General features: G+C 35.8%; 1 protein-coding gene across 1 annotated transcript in view; it reads right to left on the reverse strand.

Moving 5' to 3' along the window:
- Positions 1-3,647: 3,647 nt before the first annotated feature.
- LOC149543658 (histidine biosynthesis bifunctional protein hisIE, chloroplastic-like) overlaps positions 3,648-24,085 on the reverse strand; it is a 61,682-nt gene continuing 41,244 nt past the window's right edge. The window contains exon 2 of the mRNA XM_089796308.1: positions 3,648-4,284. Coding sequence (XP_089652434.1) covers positions 4,176-4,284 — 109 coding nt within the window. The 3' untranslated portion in view covers positions 3,648-4,175. The remainder of the gene's footprint in view (positions 4,285-24,085) is intronic.

The raw sequence follows: 24,085 nt of genomic DNA on the forward strand, positions 1-24,085 counted from the left end.
GAATAGTTGATCTTCGACCTTAAGCTGTATGAACTCACAAGGTGATCATGTATCACCTAGCCCCTTTTTGTGAATATGTATCTTTAAAATTTTAATTTAATGGAAAAGGTATATTCATCTAAGAAATCAGCCACATAGCCAAGAGACAATTAAATCAAATCATTTTCATTGGTTAATCATGACTAAGTCAACCTATGTGAAGTGTGCCCCTCCAATATACTCATTGTATATAAAAGGAGGGATATTCAACTCATTATGACATCACTTCAAGGCGATTGCATCTTTACTTATAGACAATAAGTTATATCCTCAAAGAGCAATGATTTTTGAGATTACAAGATCACGCCTAGCAATGGCTTACCTCCAAGTTAGTGGAGTGACATAAGAATAGGCAAAATCAACACAAGGAAAGATCTAAGTCTTTTAGAAGGAAGCAATTTTGCACATGAGAGCAGATTTCTCTCAAAAAACTCATAAATGAGGTGGCGAAGAAAGTAAAATATAGGCATGCTACTAATTAATAACTTCATTATTTTTCTAAATTTTAGCATTAATTTTATCTCAAAATTTGCAAGAATATGGAGGAAACTAGCGTCTAACTTGAGATAATGCATAATTTTACCCATTCTAGTTTGATGTGATGTAACTTCTTTTCATGAATTTCTCAGATTTCTTACATGTTTATGGTTGTCATTTCATGAGCTTAATGTTCTCTTGTCTTGCAAGGTAAGTCAAGGTAAGTCATTGAAGGAAAGCTAGGAAAGCTAGAAGGCAAGGACACGTTCCAAACTTCAAGTGGCAAGATCAAACTCAAGAACTCCAAGCTCAAGCTCGAGGACTCCAAGCTTCAAGGCATGATGAATATCCAAGTTCACAAATGCAAATTCAATTCATAGTAATGAGGAATTTTCTAAGAGAAAAATGTGGAAATTTTGGATAGATGAGGCAACTTGGGAATATGTCATTACAATTGAGGGTTTGTTGATATTGAGTACCAAGAGATATTATCTCTTCACCAAAAGGATTGATCAAGTCTACAAGATAAGGATGTGGGGGTAGCACCTAGTTGTTTTCTCCCAATCAAGAAATTTCATTCCCACGTCTCAAGTATATTATGCCAAGTGTGCAGTTTTCTCATTGGCCATCAAAATCATTGTAATTTTCTCATGGGCCCACAAAATAGTACCTTCATGTAATTAGTTAGTAGGATGGCAACCCTAATCAAGGTTTGTAGGGATTAATCTTGACATTTGATCATGAATCTTGGCCCCTTATTTGTAATGGAACAACTACAAAAGGCTGAGGCCTTTTCATTTTTAAGGGCATAGATTGTAGAAACATTAGACAAAAGATTAGATTAGGTTAGATTAGTCTAGCTAAGGGAGAGACTAGATCAAATTATTGCTATAATGATATAAAAGTGGTTGATGATTCGTTATTGGTCTTCATGGTTGGTTGGTTAATGTTGCATGGCTTCTTCAATATCTCACTTGGTAAAAATTTCATTTCATGTTTTAAGAAGACGTTATTTGAATGAAAGAAATTGTTGTTTTACTTGAAGATATTGATTTGAAAACCATTTGAGTATTCCTTAAAAACTTGCACTATGTGGGTCAAGTAGCTAACAAGATTGCATTAGTAGAGTCCAAGTTTATCCATACTTCCTTACATTCATAGCTAAAAGTAGATGTAAAAAATATATGTTTTTAAGTTCAAGTTGGGAGTTCAAGACTTGGAAACTCAAGAATTGTATTTTTATTGCCCATTTTTAAGGCAAGTCTTTAAAGAAAGTTGAAATGCATTGAATGGATAGTGTAGTCCCCATAGTGATCCCAATGAATTACATTATTTCGCAATGCATCCACAATAGAACAAACCTTGAAGTCATTCAATCATCTTACTTTACAGGCTTAATATAAGAAGTGAGCTTATTCAAAAGAGGATTGAATGTTACTATTTCTCAATGAAGTAATGAGTATTCAATTATGCATGTTGTAGTGGAACAAAGCTTACATCAACTGGTTGTTTGAGCAAAAGGAAATCATGCGAAATGAACCACAATGTAAGTCATGAGCAGAGTTGGATTTTTCTTCTTGTTTTACTCAAAGTCCGATCACTCATTTTACTATTCCTCTAGAGTAAATTAGAGCATCAACAATCTTAAGGAAAAAATGCCTCATTTCAAAAATGCCTCTCCATCTTGAGAGGCACTTAAAGCTGCAAAAATCAACTTAGAATAGAGATTACCATAAGGGTCAAACCTTGTGCATGTCTTTCCCATGCACTCCCTAGGCACCATATGGAATATCACACAAAAACAAATTAAAATTTTGAAAATTGTTCATATTAAATGCTCATATGTTCACTCTATTGATTTTGCAACCTTCATCAAAAAGTGATTTAAAACTCACCACATCTAGGAAAAAGTTGCAACTCTCACTAGGCAACAAATTCAAAAAAGATATGTCAAAATAAGTTCACCACCTATAGAAGCCAATGACTTCCTCCTTTCAGATTTTTCTTGTGCTCCACAGGGATATGTCCCCTTCGATTTGGGGGGCATATCCTTCCTGGGGACACAAGGATTGATTTTTGCTATTCCCATAACCATCCCTTTATAGCCAACTTTGGAAATGTACCTAATACTATTGGACACCCCCTTTTTCCCAATTGGATAAGGTCAAAACACCCCAAAATTTTTATTTTTTAGTTTCTATTGTCTGTACAAACCCCACGTGAGCTTAAAGACATAATAAAATAATGCAAACCTTATTTGGTCCACTAAAACACTAAAATACAAACTCTTCTACTCATTTTTAGATTTTTCATACTTGCTAAGAATAAAATAAAATAAAAAACAGCAACAACGAGGGAAGAATGCATTTACTATTCACTATTTACTATTTTTGTTGAGCTTCTCTGTCATTTTTATTTCATGCATGATACTTGGAGCCTTTGTACATTTTGATTTTTACTATATTTATGTCATATTGTTATAATGGAAGTACTTAGTATTTGTCATTTGATATTTTTTAATATATTGATCTTCTAAAATGCCTATAGTGAATGGTTTATCAATGTGATGATGTGCATATTTGAATTGTCTCTATATATAAAAAATTCCCTATGTTTTTAATCATCGTCCCCTAAGGTCTCGCCCCCTAAATTTTGGCTGACTTGTGCCAAAAACACGTCCCCGTCCCCTAAAAAATCCCCATCCCAAAAACTCTGTGGAGCATGGGATTTTCTTCTAAGTTTGAACAGTTGTGCATTTGTCCATATCATCCCTTCAATGTTTTGGATCATCACAGACATGCTTCTCACATTGCAAACTCCTTCCTAACAACAAAACCAACTAAACTCATGACCCAAAAGACTATTACACATCTCCTCTTCAACCCAATGGTTCAATAACTTTGGCATCACATTAGATCAGAACCTCACAAGGCTTACACTATTTGATTGAACATTTCGGTATAAGTGCATTGCATTTAATTGGAGGCCTCCATTTAGAGATTATATTTAGGTATTAAGTTTAATCCCATTTTTCCTTATAAGAAAATAGCATGCAATCTAGCCAAGCACAGAGCCTTTATCTAGGCATTATTTACACCTTGTTTTTCCTTCAAAGCAAATAGCATGATATCTAAACAGAAAGCAAGGGATGGATGGATTGAAAACAAAATTTGAAGAAATATACAGATGTATCAAGAGCTTACAACTTAGCATCTGTTGTGCAGACAAATCACCACACCTAGATTAAACTTCTAGAAGTGAGAAAAAGCTCAGTAAAATCACAAAACTGACTAGTTTGAAATAAGCTGTTTGTTTTAAATATCCATCAAAAGCTCCTGCCTCAATTCAGAATTCCTGCAAAATTGGTATCTCTCCATTGGATACTTTGAATGCAGTGTTCAAGCTGCAATATAACTTGCATTAAATGTTGATAAGAAATTTTGTCTCTTATAGAGACCATCAATAGGATATTAATTATTTTTTAATCTTTTGCCAACTCTGATATTATCCATTTCTATTTCTATTTTCCTCTCCAATTTCTTCTGGAGATGTACGAGCCTGATACTAATCGTTACTTTTTCTACTTTTCTTTTCTTCAATGCCTGATTTACTAAATTGAGCTCTTAGAATCTCAAGGACTCCCTCAATTTTGACATTTTTTATTGCAAGCAGCACCATATATGGTAAAGAACATCACCCATTTCTGAAGCAGTGCGCGACTTGTCTTCATTGTCCTCCAAGGTCTGGCACAATTCATTGGCCTCTTCACTGCAAAAAAAGGGTCAAATCCTTTAAGAAGAGGAAAGCAAAACAAGACGAGCAGTAAATGCAAGGAGTGAACATGTAAGCAAGCCATAAATAGATTTGGAAAGGAACGGATCAAAAATATACATAAATATAAATACAAATCAAATACAGTAGCAGAGTAGTTAACTACACAGGATATTTGTAAACAAAAATTTGAGAAGATAGGTGGCCATGCAAATATAAATGAAGAAACATAAAGTCCACAAGAAATATCTCAAGCCCAAATATCTATATTTGAATTCGAATGTGCAAATTTGTATACCTTCATTTGTTTCCCGTAATATATCCCTAAAATGCAAGAAATCATTACATTTGTCATTTCCTTAGGGCACAAATTAACAAGAATGGGTGGTAAAATAGTCCTGCAATATTTTGGTGATGAGAGTTTTGATCAATCAAGTTGTAGAACCAGGAAACCACACGCGGACCATCGCATAGGTTAGTCAGATCATAGTCGGGCTCTATATCACAGATCATGCACCACGGGTCTTTTAATCAACACAAGTCAAATCATCCTCAATGTCAGATTGCATGTGGTTCAGGTTAATAGGCCCAAACGGTGATTACCCCTTAATATATATTTTGCTCTGCCTTCTCTGAGATGTGTGATGTCCTCATATATTTTCTTATCTCTCTATTTCACTTATATCGATACAAAATTCTCTCCCTTCTTCATAGGATCCATCCATTAATTTGCAACCTAGGAAAATCTCTTTGTGAAGGGCTACATGGTGATTGCAAGAGAAAATTGATTTAGTCAAAGCATTGGCCTCGGGCCATTGTGATGGCCTTACAATTTCTCTAGGTGCAGCCTATGTTTGCACAGAAGAAGAGTTCACATTTAAAATTGGTGTTGTTATCAACCCATATTCCATACCCTAGCAAGCTTCCAAGGCAACTCCTAATGCCGAGCCATTTTTTGTCTTTTGTTTTCGCTGTTTCAATCGATGCTCTGATAACATGTTGAAAAGCAAAGGATCATTGCTAATGTATTTGCACTGCTAAAGATAAGGAATGTTTCAATCATAGAATTGTTATTGTCCTCCAGATCTTGCTTTGTATTTATTGATTTCAATACTTGGAAGAATGAATTCACTAGATATAAATAATCTATGATAGGGTAGTTGGGTGAATGGTCATGATCATTCACCCTTATATCTTAACATAGATTAGTTAACAATAACAATTGCTAAAGCAGATTGGTTAAAATTACACCAATTCATTATAGTGTATAACTTACACATAATACTTGCATGAACGATAATGCCAAATAATAATACTTGATAATCGACATTCACAGTCAAACCGATAATCATATGAACATGTGAGCTTTTATCAATGAAATATATATACGAGTGCATCAGTTGTATTCAGAAAACAATATCAGAATGGCATTGAACTTATGTGTTGATAATATGTATATATGTATATATATATATATATATGGTTCAGATTTGTTATTCACAGTGTTTGTCTGACCGAAGCTACATTAACAGAACTAAAAATGTACCAGATTACAATGTGCCAAACAAAGATGCAAATCACACACTTCAATATGACTGATTTTTATTTTATTTTTTGTTGCGAACACTATGCAGTGTGCAAGTCGTTGGATCTTAGAGCTCGACGCACTGCTGATGTCTTCTCATGATACAAATCTGATCCAGACATCAAGCAAGAAATGCAGATCACAATTAGAGCAGAGCTCTAATGTAGCTTACTTCTGTTGATACAATAACAGGTTGTTTGTGGCCTCAGAGATTGCTGGAGTCTTCATGTGGTAATAAAAAATATGCAAATATTGTAATGTAGAGATTAGTTATTCTTCAGTAGGAACCAAGTCCGAAATCAATTACCTCAAGCTCTACTAGATCTCAAGAAATGTTTGTTAAATATCTTACTAGTACTATACCCATATGAAGTTGTGATTTTATAAAAAGACATGCCATCATAAACATGGACCCAATGCAATCCTGGTGCAAGAAATAATAATAAGATTATTATCAGTAGAATTAGCATTTATATTATATAAAATGGAGACAAGATTAAAGCATTTCAGTTGCTGCAGATTTGAGAATTTGTTCATATGTAATGCCATTTAAAGATGAATGTTTCAAAACTCCAAGTGCATTCTACAAGGGAAATATATCAAATTTCACTGGGCCTTCATATTTTCAGAAAGTAATAATAAATATTTGCCATCATTATATCTTAGTGATAAAATTGAAGGTTGCAGACTAGACATGTATTGAAGACTGTCAACACCATTAAGGAAATAATTTAATTGCCCGAGAAAATTATTATTTGAATGTGACATTGCAAATGATTTATTGCTTCATCCTAAAAATAGTTATTATTTGAATATGACATTGCGAATGGTTTATTGCTTCATCCTAAAAATAGATGCTAATAATTAAAGTTGAGGTCGCTATTTGATTTAGAGAACCAAATATCATTGAAGCTATGGTACAGTCATTTCTAGCGCAACTCTTGGGAGTTAAATGTGAATTTATTTCAAGGAATTTATTGTTTGTGATGATATTTGAACATGTGAGTACTAGCACAAGAAGTGATCTGGAGTTCGATGCTAATCCAGATTAGTTTGCAACTAGATGTAGTACAAGAGCAAGTTTCATCTTAATTGATTGGAGATATATATATTTGGCATGATATATGGGTGACATAGCTCTTATATATATAGTTCTTAGCTTTAATCCATTGATGACATCGTACTATATGTGAATTGACAAGGCAGCAACATTTTGATACTCCTCGACAAAGCAGTGGTATTTGATACTACTTCAAAATTGGGAGCCATTTAGAATATCCTCCTTATTCTAGCACAGTGTTTGAAAATAAGAAATCTGTAAGCAGTTCCAAAGATAATAGATCTATATCATCTTTATTGGAACCTACGTAGGAATTGATTGGCATGTCTAAGTATAGCATATTTAAAGGAGATGGGATGTATCATAACCTAGTTTGGTGATTTATTGAGATTTACTATTTTGGATTATTGTATTGAGGGTGATTTATGTCCATTGCATGGTTGATGGAATTTATTAATTCAATCAACTCATGAAGGTTTCTAGACGTGTCTTAAGTTACCATGAGAAGGATCGAGGGTTCAGCTAGATGTTTTGCTTTCCTTAAGATATCAACACTTGCATGCGATGAATGATGTGTTTGCTAAATGGATTTGGCAAAGTCTTGTGACAACATGTGGGTCTTTCATAACTAGGTGGCATGACCTATTAGCATGAATGTTGATGGTATTCCTTTGGGGGAGTATCCTAAGCATTGGTGAACATGTGGCAGTATTGACATGTTGCATTCATGACTGTGTTTGTCATTGATGTCAACATAGAAGTAAGTCTGTGAAAACTGACATAGTAACAGACAAAGATCAAGGTTGTACCAAAAGAGGTTTTATGTTCTGGTGATGCGCTGCTAAGGACATCTTCCACACTAGTGTCCTGATGTTAAGGTTTAATGCGCATTAAGTAAGTTGAAGATGTATGGAAGCTATGCCTGATTTACAGAGAGCAGTACAGAGACAAAGTGCCTGAGAAGCAATTTCTGGTGACTTCATTATATCTTCTAACAAAGATATAATTTGGAGATGCACAATTAGACATTGACAAAAGAGAGTCTGATGGTGACGTCAGTGAGTGCGCAAGCCCTGGTATCGCACGTGTGAGAAGTTGTATAGACTATGAGCCGACAATGCTATTGTAATTGCAAATTAATTAATTATCCTATTATAATTAATTGGGAAGGCCTCAAGGCCGACTCAAAGAGTTATTTTGAAGATATGGTATAAAGGAAAGATGTTTTCTTTGTTTGTAATGTGGGTTCTATGCTAAGTAATTAAGGAAGTGCTAAAAGGAGCAGAGTGTTTGGTGAATGCGAGTAAGCAATCCAAGGGCTTATTGGATGCAAGATTTGTGATCTAGTTACAAGATCAAAAGGAACAGAAGTCTAGTTGACAGGATAGAGAAAGAGGAAGGAGCAGTACAGTTCAATTCTATTATTCTGCAAGGAATAATATGGAGATCATTTGGACAGTGGATTCATTGATCTTGCCCCTGAAGTTGTTTGGAAAATGGGTCCATCTGCCTTCTACAACTCCTAACAGCGTTGGAATCTCCTAACAGGGATTCAAACTCTCCTAACAGAAACTAATATGTATTTAATGTTGTTATAGACTCCTAACAGGGTTCATCCTCTAACAAGGAATATTTATATTAGTACATCATCTTGTGGGTACCATCCCCACCGAGGTTTTCCCTCTGATCAAGGGTTTCCCTAGTTAACATATCTAGTGTTATCGTGAATGAGGATCTTGTTGTGGTTTCTAATCATATTGTGTTGGTTAACAGTTTGTCCCTCTTTCTAACTTGGCTTTACCTTGACTCTAGACGTCCAGAATGTGAGGAAACAAAAGGATGTCACAAACAAATGGGTCAGTGTATGTGTTATATCACTACCCTCTGAATTATAAGGTATAGCTCCCTTATATGCAAGATATACTTGGAATGATGTTTTTATGTGATCAAAAGGGTGACTATGGGTATGCTCTTAACCTGAGAGCAAAAGAGGCTAACCAAATTACCCATAGACATTAACAACCAAGGCGACATTTTAGGTCTAACACTAACTCTACTCCTAAGTGCATCTAAGACTACGGGATGCAAGGAGATGTAATGGAAGAAGAACATCCATGGCCCTAAGTGACTCTCTAACTAATCAAGGTTACCCAGTGGCAAACTCCCAACACACTTCAATCCTAACTTCACATCACAAATGCAGGATGTTATGCAGCTCTAGAAAAGAGCAGAAATACCTATGAAAGATAGCACTCTGACTATCCATACTATTAACACTATACTAACATTCTAATTAGCCCAAATACTAACAGCTTCACAAGTACTTTTCCTACAATTCTTAGCTTAGCTGAAGGAGACAATGAAAGAAACCTAGGCATGCTAGTTCTAAGTGGAATTATAACATCACATTACCTTGTTATAGACATCAATCTAATCCTTCATTCCATACACCTCTCAATTCTCACTCAATAGTCTCTGCTACAGGGGGAGAAAATGCATGAAACTTGTCGATCCTTTCTATTAACTTAAAAAATTACATATATAGGCCCCCTTAGGGCTCTTGGCCAATTATAGATTCATCAGTTACATTAACAGAGCACTTGAATCGCTCAGAAATCCAACAGTCATCCATTACAATTCAATACATTAGAGAAAGAAAAGCAGAAATGGTTAGAAACCTTCAAAATGGTTCAAATTCCTCTCTGATCTGTAATAGTCACCTTGGTGCGAAATCCATATAATTTGTATTCCAACGATCACTACAAGTTTGAATTCTGGCCATCGATCTCAAATTAACAATCATGATTAAAACATAGCAATGCTCTTTATTTTTCCTCATGGCTTCTTGTTTATTCATACAATATCTTCTTCCAATGCGATGATGCAATTATTAGCTCTCGTTGTTTTGCTATGTTGACTCAAGGTTGCAATTAATCACTTACGACCATGTGAACACATACCATTGCTCTTTCGCAGCTTTAACTCATGATTAACATTAACCACTTGTGACATTGCGATGTTTGTTTTAATGTTTAACTGTAAACACATTCGCCAGGTCACAACTTAACATGTCTCCATTCTACTGACCACGGCAAAAGTGCAACAACTGTGTATTAACCGTAATCGCACCTTCGCAACCTTCTTTAAGAGTTAATCATAACCTCTTGCGATAGTACAATCACTTGATTTCGTTGTTTCGCAGCTTTAACTCATGATTAACATTACATTGCCTACAACCATGCGATCAATGGCTCTCACAACTCCGCCATGTTAACTCCTAGTTATCTTTAATCACTCGTGAACATGCAACAAGCATTGATCTTAAAGATCTAACGACTGAGACTAGAAGGTCTTAACCCTCTTGTTCACTTCTCTAGTGCGGGTCCATCTTCCAACTATGTACATCGTGGAAGACAAGTGGCACTATTTCATTGGTTGAAGAGTTTGGTGACTGTAGAATATGATGGGCCCGTGTGAACACGTGTCATTCCATTTTCTTTGTCGCAACTTTAAGTGTCTTGACTGTACTGCTATCTTATTTCGCAACTTTAAGTGTCTTGACTGTACTGCTACCTACGATGATGCGATGACTGGCATTTCACGGCTTCGCAACTTTCTCTTCCTGTTATCTGTTTAGGCTTGCGATGCTACAATGATCTTTTAATGTTTAAATGCTAACACTTTCACAAGCTCGCAACTATAGAACATACTGTTATTGATACCATGCAATGGTGCGATGCCTGAGATATTAACCTTGCCTTTGTTTTTGCAGCCTAGCAACTTTAAAAGTAACTGTCATTTTAGACCTGCGATGATGCGATAACTGCCTCAAGTTTGACCTTGACTTCATTCACAAGCTTGCAACTTGAAAAGCTCAACTGTCTGTGTCACTTGCGATGTTGCAATGATTGCCTGAATTAACTGCCAATGCTTCTCACATCTTCGCAACATGAACTCAAATCGTTTGGCTAACTACGTGCGATGTTGCACTCTTTTAAACTTAACTGTTCAAATTACTTTTCGCAATTTTGCACCCTTAGCTTATGATTAACCCTAACCGCATGCGACTATGCGAAAGCTTAAATCTTAACTATCATGTTCATTCTTCACATCGTCACGACTTGAAAAGATTTAATTGTTCTGGCATTTTATCGAAACAATGAGATAATGTATTCCTTGGACCAGCTTACTCATTCAATCAGACCTTGCTCACAACATCGCGACCTTGACTTCGAGTTAACATTAACACCAAGCAATCTGTAGCTTTTCGCTTCTTCACAACTTAAACGTCTTCTAAGCCAAAGTCAAGTGCGATCATGCCATCCTTTCAAATTTGGACATAGACATTCAGATGTGATCTGCGTCGTTGATCTAGACATTCAGATGTGATTTGCGTCATTGATCTGAGAGCACATTTGGTCTTCACCACCTTTGACCATGTTCTTCCATACTGTCAAATATTTTAGTGCTTATTTCGCATCGAAGTCAATTGATCATTCTTTAGCTTGTTTTCACATTCGCAACATGTTCTTTATTCTTAGTCCTTGTGTTCTTCACTATCATTTTGCACTAGATATGCCCATGATCTTTTCATTCGATCTACATCATGGTGTCAATGGAACACTTGATCATACAGTTAGTATTTCTTATGAATAGAACTGTTTCTCTCTCTCTCATCTAAGGAATGTATTAACTTACCCTTCCCATCCTAATCACCTAGCACGACTGGAAATATTTGCATTTTTCTTGTATTACCACCTAAGCAACTCAGAGGGAAAGATGAGAGAGGAAACACTAATGGCAACCTATACCAAGACAAGACATGAAACATTGACTTAGCACTTGACCTGAAAGTTTAAAGATGGAGGACTGAAAATGTGGCAACATATTGCTCATATGGTTAACTTTTAATAAGGTTGATAATTGTGATAATAGTTATATAACTGATTCACCCCCCCCCCCCTCTCAATTATACTGGTGGACTATATATTCTAACATGACATTCACTGGATCAACTTGCATCAAGGACATGATACGGTTGAGTAGTTCACATTCATGTTTATAATACCTTTAAATGAGATCATAACATAAGGGTAGTTCTACAAACCTGAATATAGGAGAAATCAAATTAGGCAATATCCATAATAAATCTATTCAAAGAATGGATTAAGTGTGACCTAAGTGTGGAGATTTTACATGTCGCGGGGGGGGGGAATAATAACCAATGTTCCATTCCCACTTGAACCATCCTTAAAAGAGATGTCAGGGAAGGGACATCATCATCAGAGTTTCAAATCTAAATCATCCTTGGATCTTATGCATATGGGTCTTTATTAAAGCAACTCGTATCAAGGATGCACAAATAAGCATTCATTAGCTTTAACTATTAAATTTATCTACTCTCTCTCTCTTAATTGTATTTCCATATGTACTACAAAAGTTATCTGCCTTGATCTTTTCCTCTATGTCTGGGGATGTTCTTGCAGGAAAAGAAGGTTGGTATTTTATGCATGCTACTAAATATTGTGCAGACTCAATCTTATGACAATAGCTCCAAAGAAGTTGTAATCTGGAATTCATTAGTCATATGATGATCACGTTGGACAAAGTGAGGCTCTTGAAGCGAATATCTTTGATGATTAAGATTATGAGTATCCTTCTATAGCAAGAGGGAGCATGATAGTTCATTGGAGACAAGCTTGAACAAAGAGAGGGAGTAAACAAAGGATATATTTCAAGAAAGCTAAGGGAGTTTAACATTTGCAACTTCATCAAAGGTAACCTTGAACGAGGAGATCAGAAGTCGATATGAGATTTAGGAGTCTGGCATTCCATCATATTAGAACTTGATTGGAAAAAGTCAACAGATTGAGAGGGAGAAGTTCAAAGTGAAATTCCTTGTAATACATTCTTCTCTGTGAGAGAGAAGCTTGAGGTGACAGTCCTTGTTCCACCTTATAGGAGCAGCTATGGTGTATCCACCCTCTAACTTGGTTCATAGTGGATATCATGTGAGTTACTACATGATTCTGTTGGAAAACATCATGAGAGGTTATGATCTTTCATTGATGTATTTGTGAGGTCACTATTGTAAGCTGATGATCTTAACAATGGCTTGACTTGTTATCATGATGGACTACATTAAGTTGTTGTCCTGGAATGTGTCAAAGATCATGATAATAAACGTATCATGATAGACTACATTAAGTTTATGTCCCAAAATGTGTCGAAGATCATGATACTACATTTGTTGTTATTCAGTTCTTTATCTATTATCAAGATAGACTTCATTAACTTGTTGTCTCGGAATGTGCAAAGATCATGATAGACTACATTAAGCTGATGTCCCGAAGTGTGTCAAAGATCGTGATACTTGTCATAATGTAGACTACTTTTTTGTCCTTGAGATCAAGGTTGTTATTTGATAGACTACATTTCAGTATTGTCTCAGAGTGTGCCTAAAATCAAATAACTGATATGTTTCTAGGATATGATATTCTTGTTGATAGGCATCTTGGTGTTGATGCTAGTGCTCATATCACAAGAATGTAAGATTGATAAGATTGTTCAGAATCAGATCACCATTTTGTGAGATGGTTGTGTTGTTTAAATCCTCCCTTGATAATAGGGAGTATTGATGAAATAGCATCAATCGGATTATATCTTATTTGATGGATATCTGTTGATTTCCTTAAATATGCCATTCTAAGAATATCATATTGAGATGATATATCTCTATATGCTTGAGAGCATAACGTGTTCTATAACAATCCTCCCTAGCTAAGAGGGAGTGTTAACGTTGTCGCTTCAATCCAATTGCATTGATCTACAGTTAATCCCTAAAGGTTATTTGTTAAACATTATTGCATTTGATTAATCATGGTGTGTGTGTGTGTGTACATATATATACATATATGTACACACACACACACGTGTGTGTGTAGATACATATTCACATATATATATATACACATACACACACACACACACACACACACACACACACACACACACACATATATATATATATATATATATATATTTTTGTTAATAATGTCTAACGGAAATTAACTTACCATAATTGATAAACATAAAGACATGTCTCTTCTACTATATATATGCATTTAGATCTACACTTGGAACACAAAAATACAGTGGTTTTTTACATTTGCAATGATCCTGGCCCTCAACACCAATGACGTTAAGAATGAGTTGCCCAGAATTGCAGAATATGCAAATATTTCCAACGCAGATCGGGGATTTCCTAAATGCCCATAAATGTAAAGTAATGCCCAGCTATGAGGAATATCATTTGCCCAATTATGCCCAGATTTGTGATGCTAGAACCAGGAACCGGATGTTGTGGAAAGACAGATTAGAAAGCTCACCAAACTAGCAACAGACAAAGCCCACAAACAAGCAAGAAATGCTATACGATCAATTTCAAGAATTCCCTCTCACAGATTGACCAACCAGTCACACGAAGAACATTAAAGGAGTCACTAATTGAGTAGATAATTTGCAAGGGACAATACACAAGTAATGTATAACTGGTTCTCTTAAGAAATCATATATCTTCCAAAACACATAAAGTACAGTAATGAAGATGCCAACCAATCTCCAAAATTGCAAATGAAAACCCTTCTACCTCAACAAGGGCACAGAAAAAAAAACTCCAAAACTCTTCATAGGCAACAAAAGCAAATAATGAATCAGATAATCAGATGTTTTTTCCATCAAAAGGAGCTCATATTTATAAACCCCATTGGCACAAAGTTTCCCAAATGCAACTTCACTTAAAAAGCTTCACCAACACACCATCATTTTATAATATTATTATAATAAAGTGTTGTTATAATAATGAGACTAATATATAATCAATAAATATGAGCTCACGCAATAAATAAACTTTTATAAAAATAGCAAGTTCACCACTGAGACCCCCAAATCACATTGTCAGCTCACGAGGTTCACTATAATGAACTAACTCAATCATTTGCAGAAGCACACCAAAAATGGGGACATTAGAAGATCACAACCTAAAATATCATGCATAGGTGATAGAATAAATGATAAAAGCTATTCTAAGTTAGATGCCAACCAAAGTAAAGGAAATCTAAAAAGGAATGGCGATTTCCTAGAATAAAAGATAATTGATTAAATATAATTAAGGTTCACACAAGTGATTAGGGGGGAAGTTGTGACTCTTTCAAAGGGCAGAAATGAGAAAACAAGCGTAGCATCCCCCTCGTACAGGAAGATATAAAAGGGAAATGAATTCATTTGAGATAGATATATCTATGAAGGAATGATTATGAAGGGACCATAGCAATGATGGAAGGATGAATTTGGAAAATAATTTGTTACTCTCAAGAGGCAACAAAGAAGGGTGATGAATCATTTTTTTGTGAAATCTATCTCTTTCACCAATAAAATATAAAGAACAAACCATTTGAAGGATTCAATCAATCAATTGGAAATAGAGCATAATGTGACTATGCAAGAAAACATCATAGAGAAAGAGAGAGCTCATTCCAAGAAAACATCATAGTCATCAATCCCTCAAGAAATCAAGCAAACAATCAATCAGCAAGATCCAGGAAACAATCATCGAATCCCATTCAATACATCATCACTCATCAATCATCTAATCAATTCTTGCTCATACCTCAAATCAACAAATCAAAGGATTTCCTTCTATCAATCAATCATTCAAAAGCAATCCATCAATCAATCAGTTATACAAGTTTCAATGATTCAAAATGTAATTATTTAAGAATCAATCAACTCCAACCTCATTTAACCATCCACTCATCAATCCTTCAAGTAACGAAAATAAAGTGAAATTAACAATTCAAAAATAATCTATAGAATTTCTTAAGAAATCAGCTTTGAATTTGTGGAAGTGTCTTGCGAACAGGAAAGATAAAATCCCTACCAAGACCACAAGACATGAAAGGATGAACCCCCTTTCAGCTTTTGTCAAGTTGAACCTACATTATGCGGGAACACATTTCCACCCCTAAGTCCCAAGTTTCTAAAACGGGGATGGTTTCGGGGATGGGGGGGTTGGCAAGGGATGTTTCCTAGACGTCCCCACCCTGAGAAGAAAATAGGAAATGCATCCTAGAATCTTTAAAAACAGTGAACGAGTTTCCCTACTGTGTTGACCATTTTGGGGACTACGTAGTTTCCAAACATCTCGAGGATTGCTTAAAAACTTTCCTATTAAAAAAAAAATTTCTAGCCATTAGCAGGCTGCACCTGTGGAGGTCATAAATTTAATAAAATATATTATAAAATGAATGTTATAAAGTTTTAACTTTGTTTACATTTCATAGGTAACAAATTTTTTATTGTATTTTTCGTTTTCGTGAACACATGAAACGATGGTTTTGAGTGCAAGTAAACACAACAGAGGCCACAACAAACACAGGCTGATTGTTGCATGTAGGTGAACACAGCCACAACTACCCACAGTGAACGTAGCCATGGCCAGCCATGGTGAACGTAATCTCTACAACGTGCAACATTCAACAGCAAGCCTTTCGGTTTGAGGTAGGCTTTAACTTTTTTTATTAATTTTTAAAGTTTCTTAGTTTACTTTCGAATGCTATATCTTCCCTACCTTCCACAAACAATAAAATTTCAAGGATTTTTTGATTTTTGTGCCTTCGGATTTTTTATTTACCTTGTACTGTTATGCTTTCCCACAAATGAGAAAACAGTAAACTATATATATTGAAATTCTTGTAGCGTGCTTGTTTCCCAAGAAACTGCACTTGAGATCACTTATTTATCCTCAGTTTTCTTAGTTCTGCAGTTTATTGTTTTATAGTTTTTAATATTATTATTGGATTTGTTTTCATGTAAGTTTAGTTTAGCAGCCTAAGTTGATTCTTGTTTTGTAGAGAATGATAAATGTTTTATCTGATGAACAAAGTTTCTTTCTTAAAAGTTAAAACAAAGAAATATTACAATCAATACGAATGTCATCTCCGAAATTTTGACTTTCAAATTTTCATTTCTTTTTGTTAAATTGCAGATTCTTGATCTTGCATTAAACTATAAACATGACCACCACCAGCACTGATGGTTCTAGTACTGATGAAGAATGGCAAGGTCAAGAAGTTGAAGTTGGGGGAAGTGGTGCAAGTGTTGGGAGTGAATCAACAAATGAAACAAACAAATTTGATATCCCTTCAGTTGTCCTAAAAGACCTTGCACAATGCCCTTTTAATCCTAAAAAACCTCTACTTCATCTTGTTCTTGCATTAAACTGTAAACATTACCACCTCCCCCAGCACTGATGGTTCTAGTAGTGATGAAGAATGGCAGGGTCAAGAAGTTGAAATTGGTGGTGGTGGTGCAAGTGTTGGGAGTGAATCAACAAACGAAACAAACAAATTTGAAATCCCTTCAATTGTCCTTAAAGACTTTGGATGACGCCCTTTTAATCCTAAAAAACCTCTACTTCGTCTTGTTCATCCAATAGATGTCAAAAAGAAAAATTCAGGTGGAAGTAGGAATATAAATGTCATGTGTACAAAGGTAAAATTAGAGGGAGCTACACATGGGTGTGGTCTCATTTCTTGGGGGTTAAGAGCAAAGGCCTTAAATAATGTAAAAAATTAGAGGACGTAAAATTAGAGTGTTATAGATTGCACATGGAGGTTGAATACAAATCTAAGGGTTTGTCGTTTGTTATTCCTCCACTATCACCACCATCTACTCATGGTGTTCACTCTATGTTATCTAGTGATAGTGTCTATCCTAGGGTGCGAACCCAAAAAAAATGAAAAAGGAAAGAGGAAGGCTAGTGATAGTGGGCAGCCAGGGTCTCTCAAGTTTGTTCAATGCACAAGCACAGGAAATGTTAGATTGTTCTATTGCTGATTTCTTTTTTGCCCATGCCATCCCATTCATGTGGTTTGTTCACCATTCTTCAAAAACATGATAACAAATGCAGGTTCAGTAGGTCCTTCTACAATACCCTCTAGAGATCATTAACTACGCACTACCCTCCTTGATAAAGCATATTCCAAGGTGAGTTTGGTGATGGAGGATATAAGGCATACTTGGATGAAGATTGGTTGTTCCTATTAGTCCCAACCACAGGTCACTATACCGAGAGGGGGGCGTGAATCATTATACTCACTATGTTCAAATTTTTACTTCAAATCACACTAGTCACTTATCCACTAGTTAGTGCAAGCTATAACTCAACCGGTCAAGGTTAAGCAAAAACTACATCTCATGAAAATACCAACACATAACACAGTATTTATCTCGTGGAAACCCAGCTAGGGTAAAAACCACGGTGTGTGAGTCAATCCTTGTGCACCTGATCAAGAGCATATCCCTGTTAGAAGATTATGACACTATGAGGTGCCACCCTGTTAGAGGATTTCATAGAAGATTGCTATGTTAGAAGCAACCTAGTTAGAGGACTTTAGAACACAAGTTAATGTGTCACCCTATTAAGGGATTTGTACAAAGAACCTATTAGGGTCTACTCTCGATGGGATTTGTTGTTGCAAAGATAAGTAAACAACAGAGAAATTATCTAGCACTTTAGCTACTAAACTCAGCTTGGTATAGATCCTTTTACGGCTCCCTTGACCAATCTGGAACTATGCTCTGCCTTCTCTCAGCTCTACAACTTCATTCACTAATCACTTGTATGCTTCCCTCTCTCTACTTGTGCACACGATACTCGTTGATTTGTTTAGGTACACTCTCATCTTCTCAACACAATCACTCCTTGAAGATGATATCTCTGATCACTCTTCTTCACTTTATGAGATTCCACCTTAGCTTGGCTCTTTTGGCTCTTTGGCTAATCGCTTGGCAATCTAACCTTTACCCTTTCGATTTGGTTTTCTTTTATACTCTTCTTTTGCTTTGCTTGGAAGATTTGATCTAGGAATTCAAAATTTGAATTCTCACCCTACTCGCTAGCTCAGCCTCCCGTTGCAATAGTGTGTTGCTCTTGTCAAGTTGTGGCATGTTCATACAGGAGTCACAAGTGTCGTGTTCTCAAAGACTTGATTTAGTTGGAAAAATTTCCAATTTGAATTCTTTCGACTATTCCTCGATCCTTTCTCCCATGACCATTAAATGTGACATTGAGTGCACTCTAACCCTCTACATGACTAGACAGTCATGAGTTTCTTGCTTATGCTCATCATCCCAACCTGGCTTAATCAACTCATTGTTGTGTCTGTCGTTAATTATGCTTCGCTTCTGCTTACAGAGACTTCACTTAGCATGTTTTGTCTAAGTGGAACACTTTCGTCATCACCTCTACTGGGCTTTCACATCTCCTCTACTCTGATTACACTTGTCAATCAAAGTTGCACATTAGCGTGCCTTGCCGATTGTACCTCTCTACCAGTCACGACTACATCTACTAGTCAATCTATCGATTAGTCTCAAAGACACTTAGGCCAACAGTTCCATTGTGAAGGATGTTTTGGACTCCATGTTGTGATCATGCATTGAAGGACATGGGAAAATTGTCTTAGGTAAAAGAAGTGGTGACACAAGGAAGAGAGACTCAAATGTTTATTTGCAACCACCACACATTACTTGCTCTCTTCGGGACATTTTCAAAGGAGTTTCTCAAAATTGTAGAGACAAGATATGCTAGCTACTACATGTTGTTAGAGAGGATGGTTGAGGTGCATGAGGCTCTACAACAGATGGTAGTGAATTCGGAATGTAATAGATGGCCTACGGCAAACACCACTGAAGGAAAAGCCTTCAAACAATGATTCTTGATGACAATTGGTGGTCCATTGTGAGGTAAGACATTGTTCATTCTCAATTTCACTTGAAACTCATTAATTTCTTTCAATTTTCAGATTTCTAAATATCTTGTTTTAATTTTTAAAAGTATCATTTTTCAATCATTTTGATTGCAAATATGTTGGCTCAACCACCTCTCCTATTGTGGATGCCATCAAATACGATCATACAAACTCTCCTAGCCTTGGAGAGATATATAAGACTATGGATAGTGTGCTTCAAAAGATGAAGCAAATAATTTTGGCTCATGATAATGATTTGGTCTTATATAAGGAGTACATTAGGCCAATTTTCTTGCAAAGGTGGACTGCTACGAATACTCCACTTCACATGGCTGCTTATGCACTAAATCCAAAATGGTATGAGCCTATGCTTGGAAGGTGTGCTCCTAGCAAGGATGATGAGGTGAGATGTGGGATTGTGAAGGCCCTTCAAAAGATGTATTCATCTCAGGAATCTAGTATACTTCGTGATCAATGGGCTGCCTTCACAAACCTTGATGGTCCAAACTTTGGCACAACAGAGGCAAAGGTGGATAGAGTGGTAATGGCACAGAAAAGCCTCGTTGGATGGTGGCGATGGCATGGGTCAGAGGCACCACAATTAAAGATGCTTGCAATTCATCTCTTCTCATAGGTTGCTAGTTCCTCTAATGCAAAGAGGAATTGGTCTACATATAGCTTTATCCACTACGTGAAGAGGAATAGACTTACCCTAAACAAGCGAAGAAGTCAGTGGTTGTGCATAGCGCTATGCGACTTGCAGATCGTAAGGCTCCAGAGTACCGACAAACACCAGCTTTATAGTGGGGTATTGATCCCAAGGATGCTACCCAGGTTGATGAGGACAACACGCTACTAGGATTGCTTGGCATTCCATTGGATGATGCATCCCTTGAGGATCAAAATAACAATGATAGTGACTTTGAAATGGATGATTAGGGGCAGCTATCATAGTATCTTTATTTTCATTTTGACTTTGATGTTGCAGACTTAAGTGTTTTGTGACTTGTCTTGACATTATAATATTATATGATGATTGATAGGTGATACATTGACGGAACGATTATATGATCATTGATAGACTATAGTTGATACTTTAAAAGTTTAATGTTTAAGTCTTTAACATTTCAATGTTTTCATTTTGTTAAGTTGAATTTGAACCTTGAAAATTGCAGCCTTGTACTATGAGTCTATGATGCTTTTCAGTCTCTCAATCTATTCATTTAATGACTTACTATTGGTATTCTTAGATGATGATTGAAAATGATGCTATTTTCTGTGATGATTCCATTAGATGCTAATTGTTGTGCTCTATGATCACTATTGAAACATTATTTGATGAATAGAACTGATAATTTTAAACTATGTTGCTTTGATGAATATATATATATATATATATATATATAGCCGTCCCCTGCTCTGACCAAAAACAAAAACATCTCGGAAACCCGTTTCCCAGTCCCACCATCCCCCGGTCCCAAAAACTTGGGGTAACATAGAGTTGAACAGGATTTGGAAGGAGATAGCCTTCCATGCTCTTGAGCTAAAACAAGGATGATGGCAAGTAACCAAGATGGGCTGAGAGATAGAGGCAGCCCATCTTTTGTACTCTTTGCAAGTCATGGATGACCTGCCTTGATAATTGCCATTTCCAAGCATTTCGAGGAAATTCATGATAGGATTGGCTGCAAGGAATAGAATATGATTTCTTATTCTGTGATGAGATAGTCGGTATAGGAATACTTTCCAGAGTCAAGATAAGTTCTATCTTCTGAATTATCCATAGAATTATAAGCTGAATGTTACTGTAAAATTTCCTCATTTTTTGATAATTCATCCATTCATACATGCATATTGCCATCCTCAAGTTAAAATTGTTGTTTTAAAATAGGGACATTACAGTGTTTGAAGAAAGTAACAATTCAAATCAACTGCCATGATTACAGCTAGATCCTAGAGTATGTAATTGCTTACATGAACAATATTATTCATATAAGAATTACAGATATAGACACCTTAGGTGATTGTTCACATTTCAAATTGTTCAAGATGAAAAAAATCATGAAAGGCTTTCTTTTGCAGGGAATTTTGGCAGCAAGAAAGATCACAATGGAGCAAGGTGTACATTCCAAAACAATTTCTGGATGCACAAATTAGGAATGCGGATCTTAAAGTAGCTTTGATTGACAAATTGGCATTGCATACCTATTGAAAAGCCCATGGGCCCTTGAACTTTAACGACTTTAAGGATAAGGTATAATACAGAAATAAGATAACCCATAAGCACATCAACATAACAAGAAACATGCTCAGATGCTCTCAAATGGCATTTCATATAATATTTCAGGGGTTTAAGCAACAAATATCAGCTGGTGATCTTAAGTTAAAAAACAGATCATTTTCAGGATGACTGATGGATGAGGCTATCCTCTCTGCTCCTTCCTGAAAAACGAAGAAGCCAAAATAAATTGTCAGAGTTTTGGTCTTAGCAAATGACTAACTATTGAAATTCTGCCTAGACTCCAGGCAGCTTCTATAGGTGTGTAAAGTCTTACCAGCATTTTTTAAATAAAACATACAATTACATTCATCTTTTTTGAAAATTAGACAAAAAATTGATCACTTGCAAGACTGCAAACTACCCTCTCATGACCAGGTACTGCTTGAAAACCATGCAACCTGTCAAGAGAGCTCATCCAATACCTCATATTGTCTAAATTTAGCCTTCCAAAGCCAAATGCCTTTGTGTAGCTAATTTAGTAAGACTTTATAGCTTTGATTTATCCAAGCTTAATTTGGCACAAGTTGTCTCAAAATCTCTTACAGCCATTTTACCTCATGATCTTCGCAGTGCTGGACCCTATAATGCTGTTTATGCCAAGCAAACACCTAAATTTCGAGGTGGTAGCTTTGTGAAGAAAAGAACCAAGGATAAATTAAGAAAGAACTTTTACTTCAAGGAGATCAATAACTACAGTAAAATTTGCTATTCAGAACTTACCAATTCAAATATCAGGTCCTAAAAATTTGGACTTGTCAGATAGAGATTTTTTTTTGCTTCAAAAGCTGGAATGAAATCCATTCTCTCAACAACAATGGAGCTAAAAACTAATAGTAGTGGAGGTCCATCTTGTTGCACCTTCAAAGGAAAATCAGGGACAAGCTGAAGTAGGAATATTAAATTGTTATGGTAACTAATTATCATTGCACCTTACATTGCTATGGTTGGAGTATTAAAATGATGGTCTATTGATTCTTATCACACCTTACAGTGAGTTTCCATAAGTAATTAATACATTTACTTGAGTAAATTGTAAAATAGGACTATATCAAATCCCCTCGACTGATGAGAGCACGCGCTACCACTACCTCATTCAACTCCCTTCCTGACAGTAGTTAGGTGCCACATTTCCCTCATCAGAGTTCACTTGGTCATCAAGGTGAATTCACAGGACACCTCTGCTCCTACAATTGAGTCAGCCATTCAATTAACTTCTATCCTCTGGGACATATGTCAACTTGACATGGTGCATCGTAGAAGCTGCATATTGTAGTTCATTTTCTAGTAAATTGTGCTGTCATTATCCTGTTACCAGTTCTAGCAAGATTTAATATTGTCAAATCAAATATTCATGACAAAATCCTTTGTAAACTGATATTTTTATACAAAGCCAGTTGGTCATGACGAGGAGATGACTGAGAGATGTGTTGAAAAACTTGATATGCACCCACCCATATATCCAGCAATTGTACATTGAGGGGGTCTCTTTAACTAAAATAAAACAAATATTAAGTGCCCTACTACAAACTACAAAATCAATAGTATCCTTGATGAGGCAAAGCAGTTACGAATTTTAAGGAAATATCATTTATTGATTGCTTTAAAGAAAAAGAAACAAAGCTAGTAGATATAATCAAGAATACTTTGAGTTACGCCTTGGCTGCCAGCAAGTGCTATCGATTGATTGTGTGTGTGTGTGATCCGAATCAAGGATTTGGACTATAATACTTGGTTTAGAACTTGTGATATTGTGATTTAACTGAAAACAATAGAAATGCAACAATTGATTTTTGCAAGCCAAAAAGTGATCCATTGAATTTGAAAATAGAGTTTATACAAAGTCTAATGGATCCCAAGGGTTACCACTATCCCTTGGAAATGAAAATAAAAAGTCCAGATGCTATTTAATTACAAAATGAACTCTAAAAACTACGAAAATCTATATTCAAAATTACGTCTACTTGTCAAAGTCATACCTTTCAACTTGTAGCTCAAAATCATGAACCGTCGTATTTTCTGGAAAGATCTCCAAAACTTCTACATTCAATGCCAAAAGGTTT

Source organism: Cupressus sempervirens, chromosome 8 (genome assembly GCF_028749045.1).
Source record: "Cupressus sempervirens isolate cs-2001-9-10 chromosome 8, ASM2874904v1, whole genome shotgun sequence".
In the NCBI taxonomy this organism is placed as follows: Eukaryota; Viridiplantae; Streptophyta; class Pinopsida; order Cupressales; family Cupressaceae; genus Cupressus; species Cupressus sempervirens.